We start from the raw sequence: 27,202 nt of genomic DNA, 5'->3' as shown, positions 1-27,202 counted from the left end.
CCAGCTGGATATGTTAAATTTTCCTTCTTTCTTCACCACTGAGAGTAGGAATTGCTGCAGCGGAGATACCAAGGAACTGGAAGGATTCACAGATTTCCTCAATGACTTTCACCAACGGGCCTCAATCCTAAGGAAAATCACACTTAGGCTTTAATAGCTGAGTTTCCGTGCAGCGACACTTACAGCCTGCTTAGAGAGTCGGCGGGGAAGGCTGACCGCAGCGGCAGCTTGTGCAATGGGCATGTCTCCTTGCTGGCCACTCCTGCAGGAGCGTGCGTGTTAGCTTCAGGCGCCGGAGAACAGCGGTTGTGATGTTTCCTAGTCAAGAATTGAGTGAGCCAAACCTTTTTTAAGGCAGCAGTGCAAGCTGGGCATAGTTCACGTTGCCTTAGTTTTGGAAATTCATGGTAAAATGTACTCAGATCAAATGATTTCTCAGTGCCTGAGTCAGTAACGAAGTTTGGCTCCAGAACTACATGTTCTGGCTGACCACTTCTCTCCCAAATCCCTCGGGAGAGATCCATGCTCTCAAAAGCCTTAATAATTCAGAGGAGTTTGAGTCTCATTATACCATTGTCGTACTCAGGCTGCTACTTATTAACTACAATTTTATTGTGGTTTGTTCTCCCACTGAACTTTTGTTTTCCAGCTCCTTCACGTAATGTTGGAAGCGCTGAGTGCATCACCTTGCACAGGGAGGCACTAGGCCAAGACAAGGCCTCAGGCACTAGAGGGTTATGAGGGCAGCGCTAGCTGCTGTAGGAAAGTAACGCAACTGCTGTCTTAACCTGAAATAATAGTATTCAGCACACACACACATAAAACCCCCAACCTAGTGGTTAAAACCCCCCACTTTTTAGACCACTTACAATTAAAACTGGAAATTGGTGATTTCCAGCTGTAATAACACGTCATTTTCCTTGTGCTGGAGTATAAAAGCCAGTATTTGTTGTCCATTATAGATTTTTATGTCCCTCACTCATAGATATGAGTGAACCATAGTTCCTGGATGTTTTTTTTTACTGTGAGGGTGGTCAAATACTGGAGGAGAATGCACAGAGAGGTTGTGGTGTCTGTCCTTGGGGGTGCTCAAGACTCACCTGGACACAGCCCTGAGCAGCCTGATCTAGCCAAGCCTGCTTTGGGCAGGGGTTGGACTAGATGACTACAGAGGCCCCTTCCAACCTCGGTTATCCTGTAGTTCTGTCTTGCTACCAGACTTGTTTGATGCGTACACCCACGCTAATAAAAGAAAGCCTAATCCTTGCTGGGAAGTCATATTATCTATCGATTGCTACTTTTAGTGACAGCAGGTATACTCTAATTTTCTATTGGACAACCATCAATTGTCGTTGCTTCCATAGCGATGAGATTGCTGAGCAGATGTTATTTTTAGAGATTGGACAATTACTTACCTGGAATGAGGCTCCAGCAATATTCGGCATTTAGGATGTAAATTTCCTGTGAGTTGTTTGTGTACACAGGTGAGTTAGATTTTTGTTTCTTGTGTAACAGATGTATCAATTAGTGTATGAAATAAAAAGTTTAAAATAGGAAAGTTCTTTTATTATTTTTTTTTAATTTTTGCATTCTCGAGCTGCTTTTGTGACAGTATATATTTCATTGTAAACTTAAAAATAATCATGAAAATCACGTAAAACATCTAGGTTTTGAACTGCTTTTGTTTTGTATATTTGACGCTCGGTCAACAGCAGGGCAAAATAAAGTGATGCATTTTAAGACAGCAGTTACCAGGGTAACATTGCTATTGATCTTTGTTCTGTATGGGGTACCAATATTGCTTATGGCCCAAACACTATGTACAGGGCTACTCTGTGCAAGTAGTGCCAAACAGAGATCATCGTTTGACCTATTTACTCCCTACCATGACTACTAATGAAAAGTTCAGAAGTATCATCTTTCCTCAGCTGAAAAAAAAAAAAAATAATGGTGTGGGGTTTTAAATTTTCATGAGTGCAAACCTAGTAGTGTTTCAGGAGAGACTCATTATGTTCATTACCCAAGAGAAAAATAATTCCTTGCTTTCAGGATAAAGTTACAGGCATCTGTGAAATGTGGATTTGTTGAAGGATGTGTAGCATTATGTATCAACAGTGAGGGAGGAGACTTGTTTTGAGACAAATTTTCCAAACTTTAATACAGATGCCAACTTCGACAAGCACTTTGTCAAAATGATAACTGGAGTCATTTTCTGAGGCAGTTCTTGACTTAGATGACCAGAGGGCTGGAACACCTCTCCTGTGAAGACAGGCTGACAGAGTTGGGGCTGTTCAGCCTAAAGAAGAGAAGAGAAGGCTCCGGGGAGACCTTATAGCAGCCTTCCAGTACCTAAAGGGGGCTTAGAGGAAGGATGGGGAGGGACTCTTTATCAAGGAGTGCAGCAATAGCACAAGGGGTAACGGTTTTAAACTGAAAGAGGGTAGATTTAGATTAGATATTAGGAAGAAATTTTTTACTGTGAGGGTGGTGAGACACTGGAACAGGCTGTCCAGAGAAGTTGTGGATGCCCCATCCCTGGAAGTGTTCAAGGCCAGATTGGATGGGGCTTTGAGTAACCTGGTCTAGTGGGAGGTGTCCCTTCGAACTCTAACTATTCTATGATTCTATGATTAGCTGGTGTTGCCTTCATAAAAAGATACATTCTGATCATCATTCTGGTTTCATGTAAGCTGGTGTACCTCTGTTCTGGGAATGATGTGACAGAGTGAGAAATGAGATGGATCAGAGACCTTAGATCATCATCACCTACTGCTGAAGAAAGTAAAGGCAGCCTTAAGTCTTGCTTGCATTTCTGTAGCTCTAGAGTCATTGCTTCACATAGGACAACCTCAGGTGTAAATGAAAGTGGTTTGGAAAATGCTCTAATCTGTTTTCTACGTTCTGGTAGTGGATGGGGAATAGAGATACCTTGATTGTCAAGCAACATTCCCAAAATTAGTGGCCGTGAGGGAGATGACCTGTTCTGTAAGCAAATTCTGTGTCGGAAAGTTTCCCTCCTTGGCTGTGGTCCCCAGAGGCTGCATCCACTGGGTTTATGGCACAGCATAAAAAGTCTGAAATGAGTTATAGGAAAAAAAAAAAGGGTCCTGTCATGTTTTAAGTACATTACTAGAAAACAGATTGTATTATTTTGCTCTGCTATTGGGTGAAATATTTCTTGAATACAAATTCAGCCAAGCAGGTGCAAACTCCTTTAAACTGACAAATTGACTGAGACAGGTAAAATGTGCAAATGCTCATGTATGCATTGAACACGAGTTAGTCGTAAAACAAGCATGAGGGAATATAAGTAGCAGAGTATAATAATACTGTAAATAGTATTGACTTAGTAATGAGGCTTGGCATGAAGATGTATAAAGTGAATATAACTTGTGAACCAAAAGGAAGAAGTGAGACCCGGGCGGAAAAAGAGAAAATTAAGTAATGTCTTCCTCATCCCACCTAAATTAATGTTTGTTACCAAAAGCCTACAGCCAAAGTTGGTTTAACAGTTGGTGAATATGTTTGCGTTGATTTATATTCTCAGTTTAAATCAGGAGCTGAAATTGGTTCATGGAGAACCTCACTCCAAAGTCTGTTCCCTACTGCCCTAGTAGTACAAATGATGGTAATGTTCATGGTCTGGTTATTATTCTCCTTGTGAGGTTATCTGGTCTGTTGAATGTTGTATTTTTACAGGGGAAAAAAGGAAAACAAGGTGGGAATGTTCCTTCTGAAGATAAGTGAACTTTTACAGGCGTTGTTGTTTCTCTTGAGAGAGAGGAAATGTTAAACTGTTTAACATCTGGGAGCATCTGTCCTTGTAGTCCATCTTGTGGATTAACTGAGTGCTAAACTGCCATCCCATTTTCATGGAGATTTAACAAACGAACTGAAAGTGCTTAACTGTTTTGACCCAGTCTAATTTTAGAACTGTAGAATATGTAAGCAAATGCTAGATATATTTTAAAATATATGTATGCATATGTTAAAAAAAAATAAATTTACATAAGGTCCTTATTATATAACAACAGGATTTTTTTAGTTCAAGACAATGTAGTTTGAGAAAAGAAAAAGTAGTTAATTTGCCAGTTCTATGAAACTTTCAGAATTATTTATTTATGTAAAAAGGCTAGCATTTAACTTTTATAAATTAATTAGTTTTAAATATTCAATTAGGTGAATTATTGTAGTCTAATCCCATGGTAATTCAGTCTCCCTTTCTACCAGTATGACAGTTATCTAAAATGGGACATACCGTTTCTGTGAATATTTGTAGCTCAATGTTCTGCTTTGTTTTTCTACTCAGAATTTTACATTTATTTTTCGATAGCAGAAAATGCCAGAGGTTTTTTTACCTGCTACTTATCTTTCATGGTTAAGATAGTTCTGGAGTAGCTTCCATTTTTTTCTTTTTCTTGGGTACTCAGGTGTTGCCCTCTAATAGGAAATTTTAGATCACTTCTAAGAAGTATGTCAAGGACATTAACTTGCTGAAAATGTCTATTTGTTGCAATGCAGCAGAGATTTTAAAGTCTTTAGTCAGCCTAAAGTCTTTCATCCACTGATACTATTAGGAGTAAGTCACAGTACTCTGTTGAGCATTTTTTATATTTGCTACAGGATATAGCAAATGTGAGAATGGATAAGCAAGCATATTATCCCCGCTATCAGTGTTTGGCAAAGATTGTTCCTTAATATTTCCATTCTTGTTCTGGGATACTTTGTTACAATGACAGTTTACTATGCTTTACAAAAAGATCATTCTTAACAATGAGTGATTTAGTCCATACTGTAGTATTTAGTGATGAAGTATTGTTTAGGAGATTTGACAATTTAATGCTTATGCACATCTGTATTTTCAGTATTGAAATGAGTAATAGCATAGAAAGCATCGACTCTGTTAGCCTGTAATTTTTAAATTCAGGAAAGTTGTGGGGTTTTGTATGAATAGTAAAACCCAGTAATTTATTTTATCTTTTATTTTTAAGGCGTATACATGATATCACTGTATTCAGTGCCTGTGTGAATACTTTTTATCTTTGTGCTGTGCTTAGTTCTGTAATACTTAGTCGTCTTTTATGTTGGGTAACTGAGTGCTAGTAACAACTGAGAGAATTGTAGAGGAGTTGGATCAGGTACAGATTTGAGCTTCTAGGAAGTGGACATACCCATGTTGTGTCAGTGCTGTGAGGTTTCTAAATTGATGTGGAGGAATCGCCAAATTTAATTTTTCGGATGATCATAGGCTGTGAACACAGGCAGTTTAAGTAAGTGCCTGTTTAAATGGTATCAGTTTCAGTCTTTAGAGCCCTTCCACCCAACCTTTCTTAAGATTCTTAAGGTTTTTCCACTAATTCCTAAAGAAAGAACGAATGGGATAGATTAGAGCTCTTTTCCAATAACTTCCTGATCATCTCTTTGTGAAAATCCATATTGAGATCCAGAATACCACATAAACATGAAGCCCATTCTGCAGTCCCCTTCCAAAATTTATTTCTGCTGAAACAGCCTGTTTCACTTGCGAACACAGAGACTCTCTTGACCCCACTGTTATGAAAGACCACATTGTTTTTCCTTCTAAATTGAAAAGCTTTCCTAGAATGTGCACTTAGATGTAAATTGTTTGACTGTGGTAGTTCATTCAAATACAGGCCTATTTAAGGAGTTTTAAAATCTGCTTTATTGGAACCCTGTGGCTTTTACAGCACATTAGACCTAAATTAAGCAACAGGGAACCTTCTCTCCCTTTATCTCCAACTGTCCTTTCCAGGCCAGGTGACATGATACTGTCTTTAGAATTCTTTATATATCTCCCTCATTATTTTATCATGTATTTTAACGTGGCAGAATTCTGTCCTCTAGCACTATGCAAGTTGTCAGAGTAATCCTGGATGGAGCAGGCAGGCATTTTTGGTCATCAGAAAAATACAGCGTGATTTTTGGTTTTAGGTATTCGCGTTTGCTGTCACGAAGTAGGGGATGCATTTTCATATCCTCTTTTTTGAGAATGAATGGAAGCAATTCCTTACGTAGGAAATGAGATGTATTTTTTTGCTTTTCATCTCAGAAAAATACCGTATTTTTAGCCAAGCTGAAGTGATGATGGTTACCAACTAATAAAGGTAAAATTTTCAGGTCGAAGTTCTACTATATTTTAAGATGAAAAATTACATCACATCTTCCTCAATTACTCGTGAGCACCTCTGAGACTTCGTTCATGTCTTTAAAAATATTTTACCATCCATAATGTGTAGGGGCTTCAGACTAGATTGTAAGAGCAATGTGGAGTATTTTGGAGTGGGCTAAAAGTTTCACCTGGGGTAGGACAACAGTGGGTCCCCGGGATACTATATGATATCCTCTGTTGGGAGAGCAAGCTCAAGGTGTTCTCTGACATGGAATAAACCAGAATAAAAGTTGTTCTCTGGTATTCTGGTTGTACCTCTGAGAAGAGGAAGGCCTCTATAGCTATAGGCTGGGCTGACCTGGATGGCAACTTTTACTACCTGCTTAACTGTACCTGTGCAGAAAGGTGTTCAGCACCGGTGGGACCTGGAAGGAGAAACTGTGCAGGAGGCTGGAGGGTGGCTGTGGGGCCAGGAGGTCCACTGACTCTTCCTTCTTGAACACAAAACTTGTGACAATCCTGTAACTCACCGATATCAGCTACCAGTGTAAGTTGTAGTATGAATTATGGGAACCAGCAAATCTCTCTGTGGCTGGTATTTGGTGATGACCTGACAATCTGAGGGCGCACTGCTGTGCTCTCAGAATGGCTCTACAGTGTCTTGCTTAGGGGTCACTGGCAGCTGCTGGCACCGCTCCTCCTAATGTGTCATTTCCCTGGAGACTATCTGGGGGCTGGCACATGCTCCTCCATAGCTCTGGGCAAGTGCAGCAGCAGAACTGCAAGCTGAGCATGGTATATGGATTGCCAACTGGCTTATGGTTTCAAATTACTGATTTCACTTATCCCAAATGAATTCAGAGCACTAGTAGCGAGAACAAATCTTGTATTCTATCAAATGTGTTGATATGAAATAACTGAGGTAAGTAAACACGATGCTTCATGATGTTTTACATGGATGCTTTGAGAATTCTCTACTTTTTATGATTTTAAAGAGATAACTTACAAAATTCATCCTCTGTGTATACATTTGTACATAGGTACATGTTTGGGAGGGAAATCTTCATGCGTTTGTCTTTTGTTTTGCAGACAAAACCTGTTGCATTTGCAGTTCGGACAAATGTTGGGTACAGTGCAGCTCATGATGACGATGTTCCAGTCCCAGGCATGGCCATCTCATTTGAGGCTAAAGATTTTCTTCATGTTAAAGAAGTAAGTAAAACTAGAGGAGTAATTGAATCTCTTTAAGGGTCTATTTGAGTAATAGCGCTACTATTTCTTAACATTAAAATGACACTTAACATTGTCAAAGCACTATGCAAATGTTAAATTAATAAGGTAACAGTATATAAGGAACTGAATATTCTTTGAAAAGCTATTCTTATAAAAACAGTGGCAAAAATTCCTTACAATCAAATTAATGAAGTTTAGAAAGCAAGTGCTTTTCTTCTCTAGTAAAAGTCATTTATTTAGAGCTTTAAAAATCTACATCTGCATGTTCAATAATATATTTGTGGGTTTTACTATTCTAGTATTCTATGGGTTCGTTGTGGTTCAGCAGCCAAGGGTTGATTCTCTTTTATTTGTGTGACTGAATCTCAATTAACCCCAAAATCCTCGGATCTCCTTTTTTTCACTGAAGTTACCTCCTTGGCACAGACAGTATTTTGTTAATGGTTACATACCAAAGAACTGACATGATGTTTCAAGATGCACCTAGCAACTGCCAAAAAAGGTGCTTTGCGTTTGATGCATGGGTTTTATTTTCCTGTAGTTTGGCTTTGAAAATTTTAATTTTTTTTCAGTTTCAAACACCTACAGTTGTTTTCTTTCTCTGCTCCTTGCAAGACAGTCCAAAGCAAATAACTTGGTAACTTTCCCATACAGGCCCTCCGTAGCAGCCCACTGCTCCCTTCTGAATGATTTACAAGATTTTCCAGCTTCTGGTCGTATTCCATTGTGTTTTGTCACAAAATGGTCCATCTGGAAATGGAAATTTATAGCAGAAGCACTAGAGAGCTTATGGATGAGAGCAGTGTAGGCATGCATTTGAAATTATATCTTTGCCCCATTTTAGATTATCAAAAAATCCCTCAGTAGTTGTGATTGATGATGCACAATGATTCTGCTAGTGCAGGTGCTTTGAAGAAGCAAGAAACATTCCTCGTACACAGGTAGAAATACAGGTGGACAGAGACTGAGGAAACAAGAAATGGATGTTTATTGCCTTCATACTGCTGACTAATGATCATCATTTTCCATATATATTAAACACAAAAAAGGGGTAATTTATATTCAAACTGTGTATAGTGAAGGAAATACGTTTTCTGTCTGATGGTAACGCAAAAGAATTGCTCTGCTCTGTCTTGTGACAAAAGTAGACATGAGCAGTCACAGAGTCCTGCCAAAAGAAAGTCATCAGCATTCTCCAGTGAGTCTGGGACCACTGGAAAATATGGCTCAATTTGGTTAGATTAAATGATTTTGTATAGTCATCTCTTCCATCTGCATTTTGAATGAGTCGGTAATCTCAGACTTTGCATCACATCTTTCCCCTGTTTCCATATGAACCAGAAACACAGTGTTAGCAGATTTTCTGTTACGATTTATGCTTTTTTCCTCACAGCAAAACTTAGACTCAGATGTAAATATGCATGGGAGAAAATGAGGAAGAAAAAGTTTCCTGAACTCTTCTGGATTTCCAGAAATGCCTTGAAAGGAAGCTTAGCTTGGCTGAGTTGTTATATTGTCTGTGGCTGTGTATGCCACTGAGGAATGGAAAAACTGATTCAAATGTTCTTGCAGCTTCAGGTGTAATAGAAGAGGCACTCTGCACTAATTGCCTTTAAAAATACCTGGTTTTCTCTCTAAGCAGTCAAGGAAAGTTGACTCTCTAGCAGTGCCAGGGCAGAGCTGGGAAGGGATCTTCACACAGGAAGGGATCCTGTGCCCAGGCCAGATGCACCGCTGGGATGGAGAGGAGGGAAGAGACCTGCAAGGACTCAGACTTGGACTTGGACTCTTTGGTCCTGTGATTGGCAGTGGCTGTGGCGTCTGAGCATGTCAAACCTCTTCAGGAGGGTGCCCCGAGCATCAGCCCTTCCCTACACAATCGCATCCTCCCCCTCCATCTTCCGTGGCTGTTCCCTGCTCGCTCTCCAGGCCTCTCTATCCCACCAGATATCACTCCTTCAGTAATTTTGGTGCTACACATAGTTAATGATGGGAGAACTGAAATGTCCAAACTTTATTTATGCAGATGAAAAGTAAAAAAAAAACATAAATGATTATAAAATGCAGTGTTGCTTTTATATTTTATACCTAACCGGTTGCTAGAAATAAAGAAAACTAGTCTCAAATAACTTTTGCCTGCATAGTTAATGTCATGTTGGATCAATACTGCCCTTTTCTTGTCTGCAAGGAGTGTTCTCCAGTTTCTGCTGCTGAGAGGGCTCAAACAAGAAAAACCTCAGTTCAAAAAGTACATGGGCAATGGTGAAAAGTGTTGGAGTGATTGAGTATGAGGGAAGTTTATTTTCATTATTAGGTTACATTCATTAAAACTCAGTGCATATGAAGGATTCCTTCCTGTGTGAAAAAATGTGTGCTGCATCATAGTCACTTCTGAATCTTTTGAGGCTTTAATGCATGGCCATAATTCTGCTTTGCATTTAATTCATATTTCTGTTTCCCTTGGCACTCCAACCACAAGTGAATTAGAGAGAATCACTCACCCCAGCCAGCACCTTGGGAGCTGGACACCTTGCTACCAAGATTTTCACTATTGCTTTTTAGAGTTAGAAAGGATTATGTGTAGGTTTATTTACTTATAAAACTATTTTATCCTCCATTTCATATACTGACACAGCATTTAGGCTTGAGACTTTGCAGGAATGAATTCCACGTGCTTTTATTTTTGTATGAAGAAAAAAATCCTATGCATTTAGCATTTCTATCAACTATAATAAAATTAATGTTGTTACGTAGTAGTGTGCTGTACTGTAGGACAGCATAGAAAAGTACTGGCTGCTCAGATTTTTATTTAATGGTGCTTTTAAACCGTCTGTCTCTTCCTTTTACCAATTTAATGGTACTCATATATACCATAGAGCAGATCCATATAATGGCAGCCTCCATTGACCCAGTTGCTATCTTGCCTTCCTCCAACATGTTTTAAATACACATGCACGACTTTAGTTAGCATTTTGCAATGAAAGGCTGTGATTTTAATAATATGTTTCAGTCTAATACAACTTTGAGAAACTGCTATTCCAGATTAGCTCCCTATTAAATGTTAGTATTCTTCCTCATAAAGGCATCTCATTGGATGGATGTTATAGATCACCTTATATTTTATGAGCTCGATAGTGCATTTATTTTAATCTTTGCTTTGTTAGCTAAATATCTTAAAGTTTGTTTCAAGCATCACAACATTCCTATAGTAGCCAAAATGAGAGATAAATACTGCAATTAGGTTGTGCATCATTGATCCACCAACGTTGTACTCTCGTTGAAATTAATTCCTTCTTATGGGAGCCCACACATTTTACATGTTTTACTCCTAACTGTACACTTGTTAAAGCTACTTATTAAATGATTAAACATGCACTATAATATCTACATTCATAGGTTCAGATTCAAGAAGGCAACTTCTCTTCCCATTCAGATGTTCTGAGTTTCATAAATAATCAAAATTATCCAAAATTCATATTTGACAGTAGGTATTCCCGTGAAACTCCTAGAGTATTGCGTGTGGGGCCGTACATAACAGTGACCTGTTCTCTTCCAAAATGGTGAATAAATAATAAAGGAAAAAGCGAATAGTTCTCAATAGACCTCTGCAAAACAAACAAACAAACCCCCTGTGTGTGTATGAATAAATATCATTAAATTAGAGTAGTCATTATCTCATATTTCATATAGCAGAAATGCAGTTAATTGCACTGTCTTGTGCATTTGTATAATTGTAAGGTTTTTTTAGTTATCTGAAGGTATCCGTTCCTCGTGGGTCTATCATAGTATGTTTATTATGCAGATCACATGAGCTGTATGCGGTACAGCATATATAAGCAGCGGAATGTAGTCATATATCAGAAGATTTTAGTGAGTTCAGAGAAGCGGGGGAGTTTGAGAAGTAGTATTTTTTATTTTAAATAGAGAACTGAATATAATAGAATAAGAAAAGTAGATTATTACAGAGCTGTAAAAAACGTTGCAGTGGGTAGGAGCAGATCAGAACAAATCTCTGGTGTCCAGCGAAGAGAAACTTCAAGGGAGAACAAAAGCAGCTCTCATGTATGAGGGGAAAAGACTGCAAAGCAGAAAAAAATAAAGATGGTGAAATGCGTGGAAATAACAGCCGGGGAGAATCATGAAGTCTATGAAAGAAGGTTTCTGCTTAAGTACTGTAGCATTTTAATAATTTGCCAAGGTATAATTATTTTAATGTATTTCTGAATATTACCACAATTCTTCATTGCCCTAATAACATAGTACAGTGATTAACTGCAGGGAAGAATTACATAAAATGACTTAGCTGCAAGTTAAAACTAATAAATGATCCCAAATACAGTAATTTCTTAGTACATGACTTTTTTTTTTTGTTTTGTAGAAATTTAATAATGACTGGTGGATAGGACGGTTGGTAAAAGAAGGCTGTGAAATAGGATTCATACCAAGCCCAGTCAAACTAGAAAACATGAGGCTGCAGCATGAACAAAAGGCAAAACAAGGAAAATTCTACTCCAGGTAATAACAACAAATCATTAAAAATAGTAGCACTGACTGTGACACAACTTGGAAATTAATGCTGTGTGTGCTGTAGTTCTGTTTAATTATTGTAATTGGCAGCTACAAACATTTCGAATCCATGAAGGAAATAATATTTATTTATATAGTTTATGTCATTGCCATTTGAGAGGTAAAGTAGATATTTAGATTGGTGGTCTGTGGTGGCCTCCAATGGCTATTATTCCATTTTATTTTCATAAAATATTTGCAAATATACATTGCAGTTAGTACATTTACTACATGCCAGCACAATTTTTGACTTACAGATCGATCTCCCTAAATACTTCAGCATTTGTTACTTGTTTTCATGATCTTGCAATTTCTAAACACTTTTAAAGCTGATTTTAGAAATTACAGAAAATATTAAGGTGAATTTATTTTTAAGCTGAAGCTAGTGCCTATTAGTTAGTCCTGTTAGTTAATGCGTATTAATTTGGTCTCGTCAAATTCATAGCCTACAAATACAGCTTTTAAGATTACTGCATTTTATGATGGGAGTTTCATGTTAAGTCATTTGTTGTCTCTGACTGCAGCCATCATTACATAAGAATAAAGAGTCGGTATCTAAATGTATTGAACAATACTGCAAGATGGTAATGATGTCATCTTTACTGTAGAACGCTTAATAAAGTAGTTTTCCAGTAAACATTAACACGTGGGGAAGCAAAAGCCACTTGCTTACCTTTGGGTACGTAGGAAACAAATATTTCCAGTATGTCTGAGTGGGATAGACCTGGAATTGAGAAAACAGCTGGGAAACATTTGGGAAGCCAGAAAGGTTTTCCTATTTCAATAGGAAGGGCAGCAGCATTTGAAGAGCATGTCTGCACTAGGAGGAGACCAGGATGCTGCAGTGCTCAGCCGCATTTGCTAGCTGTGAAATGCCTTCCTATGAGAGTGCTGTCCTCAGCAGGAGGACGCCAGGTTCCTTATTCCTCTCGTGACACTTCTGATACAGCCAAATCTGACCCAGTGATTCGGCCCCTTTCCAAATTGTAAAGGCTTCCATTCTCCAGAACTTTTCACTGGAGATAACACTGTCCTACGCCACAAATGCATTTACTTAGTGCTTATTAATACTTTAAGATGGAGAAAGTGGAAACTAGTACTATCACATGAATTATTTCAAGAGTGGAATAGCCTTTCTTACACTTTTCTCAGTGCTTTTCTCGTTACAGTAACTGAAATAAAATGACTAAAACATTGTTTAATTTTCACAGCTTGGATAGGTTTCACAAAGCAGAACTTGACAAAACCCTAGACTGCTTTGTCTTCGTTTGAGAGACTTTTGTTTCTTAAGTGTTACCTTGTATTGAGACAGCAAAAGAATTTGTACTTTAATTAAATTGAAAAGATGTTAGGCAAACACGCTATCATTATCATCAGGGAGCTATCAATAACTCCTTTGTTAAAGGAAACGGATAGGCTCACTGTCTTAAGAGTTAATCTTAGCAATGAGCAGTAATATTAATAATTATATATCAGTAGCTGTATTAATAATTGGGTTGCATTAAGATCATGAGGTAGTGAGAGGATATGCAGCAGGATGAGGTTGCAGAGCAGAACAGGGAGCATGACTGATGTTTGCAGTTCCTCAATGTGTACACCCATTTTGCATAAGAGGTATTTTTTACGCCCCTGCCAGAAATACTGTTTGTCTCTTGACTAGTAGCTCATTTAGAAGGCAGGTAATAAATAAGCTAGAACAAATACTGAGAAAGCTATGAAACTTCAAACATATCTGTTGCTTTACTCCAGTAAATCAGGAGGAAACTCTTCATCCAGTTTGGGTGACATCGTTCCTAGTTCCAGAAAATCAACGCCTCCATCATCTGGTGAGTAGGTCATGAACCCTTCGGTTTACAGACTCATACACTTAAACTGTTAAAATTTATATACACTTAGTCCTATTTTTCTTATTCCCTGTACTTCGTACCTATAAGGTTGGGTGGTTGTGTTGCCCTGTAAGGCTGGTTTGGATGTGTTTGAAGTAGTGGAGTCAATGCCAGCAAGTTCAGGCAGTGGTGGGGCTGTTAATAATCCACGAAACTCCCTCTTTGCTTTTACCGTGGTGTTTTATAGCAAAGGCATAATAAAATGATGAGGATGCATCGCAGTGGGAGAGTTAGAGGTTTGGTCTGCTCTGAGCACTCCTGCTGAACAAGAAATACCTTCTGGTACAGGAGAAAACGCAGCAGTAAGAATAAAAATTCCCAAGAGGTTTCTGCAGTAGCATCAAGAATGACATTATTTTATAATAACGGGAACTTTTGGTTTCACAATTCTGATAATGAGGATGCGCTTCACATAATTCTAGCGTACTGGATATTTTTTGCCTTTTGTGACAAATTTTTGACAAATACTGTTTTGTATTTAGAGCATCAACAGACAGGTTTAACTTTAGCTAGGTTGGATTCAAGAGGTATGAAGCAAATACATGGCAATTTGGTGGAAGAAACTGGCACTAGCTCCTTGACAAAACAGCAAGTTATCCCCCGTGTCCCTCCCCCCAAAAAAAGATTTACTAAATTCAGCTGCTGCATTGTTGGATGTTTTATCTTCTCCTAAGAGAGAAAATGTACATTTTGAATACCCACAATCAGAAAATATTAATGAATGTTGCTAGTGCCTTGTGTACTGAGGCAAAGACATGTATTTTCTAATCATACTAGTTTATATGGAGCCTGGCCTACAGAGCAGGCATCTTAAAATGATCCTGAAAATTTTAAAGTATTTACATGGACATTAAGAGAGAGACAGAGCAATTCAATCAAGTTATGGTAGTAGCTTCATTTGATTAAATTAATTGAAAAATATGTGTCTTTCTTGTGAAACCATGAATTTGTTTGTAACAACCAACTTTATTACAACTGAAGTTTGTTTATCAAAATTCTACTTAAGTTCCCTACCTTCCTTTTAAAAAAAGAAAAATATTCTTAGTTTACTAATATGTGTTGATCACAAGTCTGTAGAACACACCTTGATCTTTCATTTTATGATGGCTTTAAACTGTCACATTTACTGTTAAGGCCCACTTTTTCAATGACTGCATTTTTGCAGTAGAAACTGTCCATGGACCTATGTTGTAATTTTATAGTTAGAGCATCTGAAATGCTATGATATTTTTTTGGTATCCTAAAACCACTTGGACAGTAGAACATATGAAATTTTCAGAATGTTGCACAGAATTCAGAGGTAAGGGAATGTGCAGCGTACTTTGATTACCAACTAACTGATTGCTAACAATGCTGTAATATTCATTGCATTGTGTCATTTCTTCAGACAGTAGTTTTCAGAAACCTGTTTTTCTGGAGAAAGAAGAAAATCTAGTTAAATTTATTTAGTTACATTGAAGATTTGGAGTATGTTTATTAATAGTGCATATTTTGTGGTCTGCAGTATTATTTTTGCTTAAGACATCCCAAGAAGGGTGAAAAAGGCATAGTTTGTGACTAACACAAGAACTGAAGTGACTGAAACACGGTTCGATTATTATTCACAGGCCTCTGTTTTTTGAAAGTATAATAAATGAAAAATACATAAATTATTTAATGAGTTGAAGAGATTGTAAGGGAATAAGTTAACTTCATTTTTTTACTTTGTATGGGATTTTTTTTCAATATAAATTAGTGACACAAAAGAAAAAAAAAAACAAACAAGATGAAGAACCAGTGAAAACCAAATGAAAAGGAGGCTTATAGCCATTATGATAATAAATATTATATTGATAGATTAATCAACCCATACAGTCCTCATGGGGCACCAAACAGAATGACAATAATGGTAAAAATGACTTTGAAAAAACCTCAATGAACTGAAGATAATTGACAGCAAAAGAACCAGCACAGATGTTAGCATAGTGTGAAGACTGAGAATGAAAAAAGGAGATACTGATATCTAGCTGATCAAACGCTACATTTCTTTTTTACAGGAAAAAAACCTGACTTTTTTTTTCTAGTGATTTTAGTTTAACATAGAACCAAAGGAGTTTTTAATATGCCTTATTATGAGTGATTTATAGCGCCTGTGCTGGCCTGTGTTCAAGAAAAGATAATATGTTCTTTTTATACTTATGAAGAGGATGAAGGAACAGTGTTGCTGGAAGAAAATGTTACATGATTTCTGTGGCTGTTTTTAGGAGCAGGAGTATAGAAACAGGCTGCGGATCTACTCACAGGCTTTCCTGGCGAGGGCAGGCGCAAAGGCGCAGTTCTGTAACTCAAGGATTGTCCGGCGTCATGGCGTTAGATCTGTGGATAATTCAAATGGGAAAATATACTTTACTTAACCAGAAAAGATCACTGTCCCGAGTGTCTCTTAAATCAGTAGCTGCACGTAGGCTTGACAGAAATATTTATTTGTTGCGTAATTTAATAGCACATACCGCCGTATTAGTTGATGTCCCACTCATCAAACAGCTGAGAACAGATCATTAAGGTGATTTGCAATGAGTAAGTATGGGTTTAGATAAAGTCAATGCAAGCGATACCGCTTGCAGATCTGTTTAGAGTTAGATCCAGTTCAACATAACGGCACGGCAAGATAAGCGTGTGTTACCAGTGTGTGTCAAGAGGTGGGTAAGATCTTCACACACAAGGGCGATGTACAGCATGTTTGGGGATCGCTTTTGTGTATGTGCTTGATTTCTTAAGAATAATTTAGTGCGTTACTTCAGATCAGGATTACACATTGTAAACAATAAACCTTATTTGGTTGTTGGTTGTTTTGTTTCAGACGTAGTTAGCAGGTATCTGTTGGATTCAGCATTCAGGATAACATGGCTTTGCGTTTTGAAAATGGGTTTATTTCTGAGTTCATGATGATTTTTGCTTAAACTGTTGTTACTTACTTGCTAAAGAGGGTAAATATTTTATATTTATGGTATAACTGTTGTGTGCTGTATATTCTTTTGGGGTAGAGGTTGAACAGCAGTGGTTTATTGTGTTCACTTCCATTTTGCCCTGCCTACATCCTCACTCTTCACAACAGGATCCAGGTCTCTGAGACAAGTTAGGATCAATTTCCTCTCTTCGGCTACCCATTCTTTTTAGTTTTCACTATTATTAGGTCTTTTTTATTATTATTTCTAATAAATGTGTGTTATGACTACTGTGCATTTTTAGTTAAAACGGTTAAAAATGCCAAATGTAGTCCACCCTGAGATAAATATAGATATTATTGCACCAGTATGAGGCTGATTTTGTCTTCAAAAGTGATTTCTCTTCTGTTTCTTAATTTCCTATAGACACGCTAGTGACATTTCAAATTTCAATTCATGATACCCATTTTGAATTAATGTTCATTGCTATAAAATAATTCAAATGTTGGCCAAGTTCTGTTGTTTACATTGGTGAAAGTCTTATCTATTCCGGTGAAAGAGTTTGGATTTACACTGGTGTAACAAGAATGAACTTGGCCATTGCTCTGTTTTGTAATGATGTCTGATGTATGTCTGATGCAGCTGTGTAAAAGGGGATCAGAGGAAAATATTATAGTAGCTGTTACAGATTGCCTTCTGTCTTCTAATCCTAATGTACTGCACCTTTAAATTTTTCCCTTTGTTTTATTGTGTTTTGTACTCATGGTTGATTTTTTTAATTTTTATTTATTTATTTATTACTCTGGACAGTTTTATTTTTCTTTGCCTGTTATTTCCTTTTTAACCTATCTTTACTTTCCCTGTCATCTGATAATTCTGAATTGTTTGTCTGTATATAGCTATAGACATAGATGCCACTGGCTTAGATGCAGAAGAAAATGATATTCCAGCAAACCATCGCTCCCCCAAACCCAGTGCAAACAGTGTAACATCACCCCACTCCAAAGAGAAAAGAATGCCCTTCTTTAAGAAGGTAACACCGACTTCCAAGCTCCCATCTGTCCACCTGCTCACCTGCACTGCGTCACATTTCTAGTCCTGTTAACTGTCTGCGTCCTTTGACAAGCCAATAACATGCATGCTTTGTTGTTCTTTGTTTCTTTTCCATGCTGCTGTAGCTAAGCAGAAGCAGAAATCGGTAAGTTTATATTGACATTACCTGTGTTTATCCTGCCATTGGCATCATTAGCATTATTACCCCAGATTAACAATGCAGCTATTCTAGAATTAAGGAAGAAATGTATCGAACTGTTAGTGGAGCCAGTACTTGAAAACTAAGAGTCCCAAGTTCAGTGCCTCCACGACACTCTGCTACAGTGCTTATCCTTTTTGATGGAATAATAGGACACACTTAGAAGGCCTTCTTAAAGTTTGAGAAATTTATTTCTAACAAATCCATATAATGCACCTCTCTAGTGCATGCTTGTTCTTTCTGTCTCTATCTTTGTCAATTTTTTTTTCCCTTATAACTCAGTCTATTGAAATCGTTATCGAAATCTAATCGGATACTCAGATTGTACTTAGAAAACAAATAGTCAAAACCGTTATATTTTTAATTTAGTCAGTATTTAAACTGCTAATTCACTGGGTGCAAAATCTGCAGGTGAATAAGACCAGTGGAAAATGGCAGACTTATTTTGACGGTTTACTTTGAGTTTTTCCCGTTGTCATGTATAAAATATCAGCCAAATGTTCTTGCCATCCATCAGTCAGACTTTTTTAGTATCTCCGCTATTGGAAATGGTACTGGTGGTTCCCAGGAGAGCCCGTGTCTCTCCATAGATAACCCAGATAACTACAGAATTATGCAATTGGCATCCTGTTACAGCAAACTGCAGTACATTTCTAGGATCTTTGCTGGCATAAGTTATCAAGACATTAGGTAGCAGCCAAACTATGAAGTGAAATACCACATTTCTACTCCTTTGATTTTAAATATTTAATCGTCGTATCTCTTATTCATTTGTTTTTAACCACTCACTCACATCCACAGGCAACAACAGACTGTTACAGTGCTTTTAACCAGTGCCAAGTGACACTGTTGCCAGTGCTGTGGATGCTCTCATGTTTAGTAAATAAAACTTTTTTTCTCTCTCTCTCTTTTCTTCTTGAACTCTTTTGAATAAAACTGGATCATTTCCAAAGTCACCAGTACTTGCTTCAGTAGGGTCTGCTAAGTACCATGTAATTCACAGCCCACCATGAAAATCAACAGCAGTTTCTTGCTTCTGAGTAATTTCTTACTTAATCATATTTATAACCAAGTGTAAATGCTAAGGAAGAATAATACACGGTGACATATATTGGATGCTATCCGCATAAACGTCTTCCAAAGATGCAGCTTCTAGATGAACCACCCTGGACCTGGATGGTGGCTAGTTCCATCTCACTCTTAATTCTGTGGTGCTTCTTTTCTTCCATATCAAAATCGTTACTGGTTATAGTCAGTTTTGTAATGCTGACATCTTCAGTAAATACTGTATGGGCATCCCAAACTAATCATACATAGTCAAACCACTGAGCAAAAGCCGTATGGTCAAAACTATGCTACGTTTTATTCAACTTCATAGTTGAACTTGAATCTGCAAGTGAAAGCTGTATAGCTCAATGCCAGTCCCTTAGAAAATATTAGATTCTCTAATGCTAAATTAAAGAACTTCAATGCTTCCATTAGATAACTTTTACTCAATTTTCTGCTGACAGCTTCATTACTTCAAGCTGTAAAGATTAGAGGAAAAAAAACGCCTTTTTCCACAGAACAGATTTTTAACATACCCCATATTCCATCAAATAAGGTAATTTCTGTGCTTTCCTTAATTTTCAAATAACTGGTTAACTTCCAGCATAAATAACTTCGGTTGAGTCAGCCACATTAAGACAAAGATCTGTTGCATCAGGACACTCAGGCTACAAGCACTTACACATCTGTAATGAATTTTTCTTAGGATCTGTCTCTAATACGCTTATCAGATTATTAGTAATATTAGCAAGAACAGCGGAGCGCTGCATTTTGATACTGGCACAGCATAATTGCAGGGTTTTGCTTTGAAATGTGTTGACTACGATTCTGCATTGTGTGAAATAAATTAATTTCACATGCTTATGATGCCTTGGGCACTGGTATTCATTCTTATGTTACTAATTATCTGGTGAAGCTACAGGTAACAAAAAATAAGATAAAATAAGTTGAAAAAAAATCACAAGTGTTTTCCATCTTCTAGACTGCTTTAGATTGCTGCTTGTGTAGCATTTTGTGCTGTCACTGTATTAATGTCTGTCCTTGTGTTTTTGTGTTTCGGAATGTGTATACTTATTTTAATGTTATTGTGAAACACCTTGGGATACATTGAGTACTGAAACAATGAACAATGACTGTATTCTGTGATCTTGACTGATGTATTTGTACTATGTAGGCATTTGAAAAATAGATCTGGCATTCTTTTTTCCGTATCACCCACACGTTCCTGGGTTTGGATTTCGATCATTTTTTCCCCGAGACAAAGATAAACAAAATCCTCCCTTAAAAAAAAAAACTCTTTCTGATAAGACTCATTCTTGGTGATACATATCGAATATCCATTTATTAAATAAAAAAAAAAAACAATTTAATTGTTTATATTTTAATTTGATAACAATATAAAAAGATTTGCAGTCTTTGGAAGCGGGCAATCTTTTTGTCTTTCTATTGTAAAATACTTTTTATAAGCGGTGCATGATACATCAGTAAGCAGTTTGGTGAATATCATACTAACAGAATCCATTCTTGGGCGGTGATAGGAACTTCCCAAAGTGGAAGAATTGTTATCCCAAGCTCTGTTGATGAAAATTTTCTATAAATACTAACTTGATCAGTTGTTATGATTTGCAAGTGAATTGCGGATGCAAATGTGGAAGTCAGACTAGGAGTGCTCCCCTGGGAATTTGCAGTGGTGTCACAATGTTTTGTCAAGCAGTAGGCAGATCTGAACGTGAAGAGAGATGTTATGCTTTTCTCCTCCCTTCTTGTTTTAGTTTTCTCCTTCATAATTTGCCCACGTAAAATTTTTGGTGGAAAACAGATGTCACAGGTCTAGAGTCAGTCATTTCAAATCATTAACTATTGGAAATAACCTTTTCAGTTAACCAGCTAGGAATTATGGCGTGGGACATGTGAGTGTCTCCAGAATAACAGTTTTGTAGCTATACAGAGCAAATATGAAAACAGTAAGAAAAACAAAAGTCAAAGAAAAACTTTTTCAAAAGAAATCCCTGAACCCGTTATGTCCTTATGTTGTACTACCAGTTTTGGGGAAAAATTAATGAACCCATGATTCCTGTGTTGCTGACATCACTGGAAATTCAGAGTTCCTAATGTTTTAAGTAATGTGTAATGCTTTCTCTAGGTGCTGTGACGCTGAAAACTTTTTCTGTTTTGCAGACAGAGCACATCCCTCCCTATGATGTAGTGCCTTCTATGCGACCAGTAGTTTTAGTGGGGCCTTCTCTGAAGGGATATGAGGTAAGTGATTGTTGTGAAAGGTTTTATTTTGCCAAAAATACTATAATTCATTTCTGTTTGAATGTTCAAAGGTAGTTAAGCTGAATAACATAATTTATATGGTAGACAAAAATCTAGACAGTTTTTACTTCTACTAGATAGCTGCTTACGTGTGTTTTATTTCACATCACAATTCAGATTAAGAATAAATTGCATTCTGATGCAATTGTTCAGACATATGATTTACTTTCGACTTTATTACTTATTATTATTAGCATCAAGTATTATGAATTTCCTGTGGGATTATTAATTTGTTCTTTGTTTGATTCTAGGTAACAGATATGATGCAAAAAGCATTATTTGATTTTTTAAAACATAGATTCGAAGGGCGGTAAGTACTTTGAAATGCACATCTACTTGAGTTCAGGTCCTGTTTAGGTACTACAAGGATTTTAAGAAATAATGACATTCTTGGAAAAATATGCGTAGAAAATTAGGAATGGTAACTAATTCCTTTCAATGAAGGTTCTGTTTAGTGTGGAAGTGGGCAGAGCAGTAAAACTATTCTATCTGTCCTGGTGCCGTCAGACTTTCAAGAGGGAGCTTGAGGTTTTCTGTCAGTAGCTTCAGCTCTTTAAAAGACCGGACATTGTGGTTCAAGCTGTTGGATTTTTTCAGTCGGAATGATGATGTTGAGACTGAACCACTTAGGAGTCTGTCTTTATATTAGTCGGGGTTTTCAAATCTTAGGTATGTACCTTCAGAGCTGGAAGTTAACAAAACAGTGAGCGTTGCGAGCAGAAAAAAGTTGATGCATCTTTATGTCTTAAAGTATTTTAGAGCATATCTAATTTTTCAGTTGTAGATCCAATTGTGGCAGGGTGAATCCACAAATACTGTCAATACAACTGATGCCTGTAGTAGCAGATTTGAAGCACCCCAAACTTCAGCAGCAATCCTCATTGGTACTCAAGGTCCTCAACAAATTTGTACAGCAGATTCTTAGATCCACGTTACTGCTTTCACTGCCACTCTGCTGTCAATCTGGTCCCTCCCTTACTCAAATTGTTTCACAACATGAACATACATGCCCTTTGTTTTGAGAGCAGACATGTTTCTTCCTGGTGTTACATATCTCAAATGACATTAAAATGACCTTTAAAAGATGTTAAAAGATCTTAAAATGAAAAATAGCATTTTTAGACCGATAAATTTAGCTTAATTGAATTACATATAAAAAGGGGAAAAATTGTTTTCTATTTCATGTAGGAAGGAAGACTGCCAGGAAAGGAAAAAAAAAACATCCAAAACAAAACAAGCTGTAAAAGTTTGTAGTGTTCATCAATTAGCAAATAAAGATAACTAATGAGTATCCCAAATTACATAATGGATTTCATGTTAAGACTAATGGCATTATCTGTGAGGAACTGTGCCAGAAATCACGATCTCTGGTTATGTTTTTAGCTTAAGTTAAATCATGCCTAAATTTCCAAAATGATGGTACTAATCGGTATTGTGCAAATAATTCTGTTTTTCCATATTAACTTCTGGCTTTGTTACATTTTATATAGTTTTAGATAAATATGTACTCATGTTGAGCTCATTGGGAAATGACCTATTTGGTTACATTTCAGATGAACAACATCTGACTGTACTTGCTAGAGAGGAGCCCTCCCTGTTCTTAGCAAATCCATTTCCTCCTTTTAAATTGCAAGTAAAATCATACAAGGAAGAACAGGGGCATATCATCAGTCTGATTTAACCCTCAGCACTGGAAAAATGTGACCTCTAAACCTCATTAGACCAGAGAGTTGGAAAGGGAATTTATCCAAAGGGTGCAAAACAAACGGAGTTAACTATTTTCCTAGGAAGAAGAATATGTAGAAGGTTATGGAGCAGGTCAGTGCAAACAACTGGAAGTAACCACTTCTTTCTTGGCTCATCTTTTCTCATAAACACAAAACTGAGCCTGCCAGATGCTCAGCCCAGAGATTTCATTTGCTTGCTTCTCTGTGTTGCAGTCCACATTTTTGGGTGGCCAGCATATTGCTGGATCTTTCTGGAAAATTGTAGGTAATCTTGCACTCTGTTAAAAAACGTATGTTAGTAAACTGAACTATAAAAATAAGGGTTGTATGGCTGTACTAGTTTCCCTGCTCAGTTTTACCTTTACCTGTTAACTCTGCATATTCCTGTATGTCTTACAGGTATGGTTAAATAAGGATAAGGCAGGTTGTCGTTCAGTACCTTGCAACAAATTAATGAAAATTAGGGAAAGGAAAAACCAGCCTGTTCATACTGAGGATACTGGTGCAAAGTCTAACCACATCAGGCCTGGAGCCCCCAGGGTAGTCCCATCTTCTGCAGCATATCTCTGGCCTCCTCCTGCCTCCTCTCTCCCCAAACACGTCTAACTTTGCAGTTAGTCGTCATACTGCATTTTTGGTACTGTGCAGAAAGGGGGACACCTTATCAAGTTCTTGTAGCGGTATTAGTTAGATAAAGTTTCTTCTCTCTTCACATTGTACAAAGCATACAGTACTGCTGAGGAGTACTTGATTTCCTGTAGTCTTAGCCATCTTCTGGTGTTAAATGAGTGTCTCTTTCTCCCCACATCCCTGTGAGATAAATAACCTTCTGTTCCATTTTACTGTATTTTATTTTTGCAGTATATCAATTACACGAGTCACAGCAGACATCTCGCTTGCCAAACGCTCAGTATTAAACAACCCCAGTAAGCACGCGATAATAGAGCGATCTAACACAAGATCAAGCTTAGGTAAGTACCTATAATGATGCTATCTACAAATTGGCTGTAAAGTATACTACTCTCAATTCATATCTGTGAGCTAAAAATAGCCTTCTCTCTGCTGTGAGAAAATCACAATCCCATAATTCAGAAATCCTGGCACTAGAAATAATTTTAAAATCACTGCTAGATAAACTTCATATAGTACTGATTTTGGTTTATCTTGCTTATGTTCAGTTTTCACATTTTGCTGTTTGCTTCAGTGGGGAGGAGTATCCATATCCATAAGGTAAATAAAATCTGAAGAGATGTTCTTCTGGTTAAATAGAAACGATGGTTTCAGAATACCTGAAATTACATAGCTATTATTGATATTATGCATTATCTTTGATAAGATTACTAGTAGTGACAGCTACTGATACTAGACCTGACAAAAATTATTGAGGTAAACATTTTCTGGAGTTTATATCAGTTTAAACTAATGCTGAGGTTGGTGAAAAAAATGAAGGATGGAAAATGGGAGATGTTTCTAAAAAACTGTTAGCTAGGTTCGTAGCATACATATCTGTCATCTTACATGAGCCTTTTTGTACTGAAGCTTGTCCAGTTGTATAAGTTATTAAACTTTTATTAGCCGGTCAGAAAAACAAGTTTAGCTGGGAAGATGTAACTAAATATCACCATCTACAGTACAGGTGGCTACACTGGAGCTTGTCATCCCAAGGTGTCCTTAGAGTAAACAGGAAAAGGTGGTCACTTTGGAGTCTCACCTCATGTGGACTGACCTCAGCCTTTCTTCTAGCACAAGGTGTATTATATCCAGGACTAGCCAAGATGAATCCTGCCAGGAGTCTTGTGTTAGGGCACTCAGCTGAGATATGAGACACCCAAGTTCAAGTCCCTGCTCAAGTACAAAAAAGGAGGAACTTGAACTCAAATGTCCTAGATCGCAGGTGAATGCTCTGGGCAGGTTTCTGTCTTTACATGGCTGCAGATTTCTCTTAGTAGCCTTTGAGAGAGCTTGGTTTCCCCTGAACACAACATTGTATCTTGAAATCCTGTAAATTTTGTGGATCGGGAAAGGAGTCTCATTCATCCTACTAAGTGGGTTCTTTATCAGTTTTATAACAGAATTTATGAGTACACCTGTACTTTCACTGAATATTTAACAATTGCCTAATATAGCTGTCCTTCTTAGAATGAGCTTCTCTGCCTTAAAAAGTTTCACTTCCCTTTCTTGAAAATTTACTTCTTAAAACCCTTGCTTTCAGCTATGTGGAGGCTGTGAATCTTTACTTCAAGTAGTCTGGTAGCTTCCCAATATGTCTTATTTTAAGTGTACAGTCCACTGACTATTATTAGCTGCTGTTGTTTCATGTGATCACCAGTAATACCATCAGGAGCAGTCCGAGAAGTATGAAGAAGTATTACAGAGCCCAGGGAGCAATGGTCAGGGACTCTGGGGTGCAGGTAGTTTTTTCATCAGTCCTCCGGGTCAAAGGGAGGCGGTTTGAAAGTGCCAGTCGAATATGGAGAAGCAACAAATGATTACAGGACTGGTTCCACAGCCAGGCGTTCAGCTATTTAGACCATGGAACTCGTTTTGAGAAAACCGGTCTACTGGGGACTGATGGGGTCCATCTGTCAGAGAAGGGGAAGAGCATCTTCGGTCAGAGGGTTGCCAAGCTGGTGAAGAGGGCTTTAAACTAAAGTTGCTGGGGAAGGGGAGCCTCAATTCATCCCAGTCCTACCAGTATAATGCCAATGCCAGCAACAGATGCCCAGAGCCTGGAGAAGGATCACAGGTTGGCAGGAGAGTACCTGGAGTACTCTCACAAAGGAATTCCAGCCACTCCAGCCAGTACGGCAGCTTCATTGGGGGCCTAACTTAAACACCTCTGTACAAACATATGTAGCATGGACGATAAAAAAGAGGAGTTAGAGACGTGCACACACCTGCAGGGATGTGATCTTATTGACATTACAGGGACGTGGTGCAATGGTTCATATGACTGGAGTGTTGGAATGGAAGGATACAGGCTCTTTAGGAAGGACAGGGGAGATGATGAGGGGGTGTTGCCCTCTATGTCAGTGATCAGCTGGAGTGCATGGAGCTCTACCCAGGGATAGATAAGGAATTGACCAAGAGCTTATGGGTCAGGAGTAAAGGGAGGGTAGGGACAGGTAACATTACGGTGGGGGTCTTATACAGGCCACCCAAATAGGAAGACTGAGCGAATGAGTCCCTCTGTGGACAGATAGGAGCAGCCTCACATTCACAAGCCCTGGGCCCCATGGGGGACTTCAGCCACTCCGATATCTGTTGAAGGGACAGCACAGCAGGGCATAATAAGCGATCCCTGTGTTTTCTGGAATGCATTGATGATAACTTCCTCCTCCAAGCAATAGAGGAGCCAATGAGGAAAGGTGTTATGCTGGACCTTGTTCTCACCAACAAGAAGGGACTGGGGGTGAATGTGAAGCTCAAGGGCAGCCTTGGATGCAGTGACCATGAGATGGTGGAGTTTGAGATCCTTAGGGCAGCAAGAAGGGCACACAGCAAGCTCACTACCCTGGACTTGAGGAGAGCAGACTTTGGGCTCTTCGGGGATCTGTTTGGCAGAGTACTATGGGATAAAGCCCTGGAGGGAAGAGGGGGCCAAGAAAGCTGGTTAATATTCAAGGATCACCTCCTCCAAGCTCAGGAGTGATGCATCCTAACAAAGAGGAAGTCAGGGAAAAACATCAGGAGAGCTGCATGGATGAACAAGGAGCTCTTGGACAAACTCAAACATAAAAAGGAGGCCTACAGAGCGTGGCAGCAAGGACAGGTAGCCTAGGAGGAATACAGAGAAATCGTCTGAGCAGCCAGGTCAGGAAAGCTAAAGCCAAATTAGAATTAAATCTGGCCAGGCACTTCAACGGCAACAAGAAAAGCTTCTATAGCTATGTCAGTGATAAAAGGAAGACAAGGAAAAATGTGGGCCCTCTCTGGAAGTAAATTGGAGACCTGGTCACGCAGGATATAGAGAAGGCTGAGATACTCCATGACTTTTTTGCCTTGGTCTTCACCAGCAAGTGCTCTAGCCACACTGCCCAAGTCGCAGAAGGCAAAGGTAAGGACTAGAAGAATGAGGCACTGCCTGCTGTAAGAGAAGATCAGGTTTGAGATCAGCT

General features: G+C 38.2%; 1 protein-coding gene across 8 annotated transcripts in view; it reads left to right on the top strand.

The window, feature by feature from the left end:
- The window catches only part of CACNB2 (calcium voltage-gated channel auxiliary subunit beta 2), a gene marked incomplete at its 5' end in the record, with an annotated part of 254,788 nt that overhangs the window by 205,424 nt on the left and 22,162 nt on the right, over window positions 1–27,202 (top strand). For 4 of the 8 annotated variants that reach the window (XM_082479484.1, XM_082479488.1, XM_082479487.1 and 1 more), the window contains 7 exons: window positions 7,220–7,342; window positions 11,742–11,878; window positions 13,679–13,755; window positions 17,639–17,772; window positions 21,217–21,297; window positions 21,609–21,667; window positions 23,946–24,055. In XM_082479484.1, the coding sequence (XP_082335610.1) occupies window positions 7,220–7,342; window positions 11,742–11,878; window positions 13,679–13,755; window positions 17,639–17,772; window positions 21,217–21,297; window positions 21,609–21,667; window positions 23,946–24,055 (721 nt within the window). Of the gene's footprint in view, window positions 1–7,219; window positions 7,343–11,741; window positions 11,879–13,678; window positions 13,756–17,638; window positions 17,773–17,917; window positions 17,938–21,181; window positions 21,298–21,608; window positions 21,668–23,945; window positions 24,056–27,202 lie in introns of all 8 variants that reach the window. The other 4 variants (XM_082479489.1, XM_082479491.1, XM_082479490.1 and 1 more) reach the window with 2 other exon arrangements.

Source organism: Vanellus vanellus, assembly GCF_965231255.1.
Source record: "Vanellus vanellus genome assembly, chromosome: 2".
Taxonomy (NCBI): Eukaryota; Metazoa; Chordata; class Aves; order Charadriiformes; family Charadriidae; genus Vanellus; species Vanellus vanellus.
The sequence above is the reverse complement of the archived record's forward strand: the minus strand, read 5'-3'. Positions and strand labels throughout refer to the sequence as shown.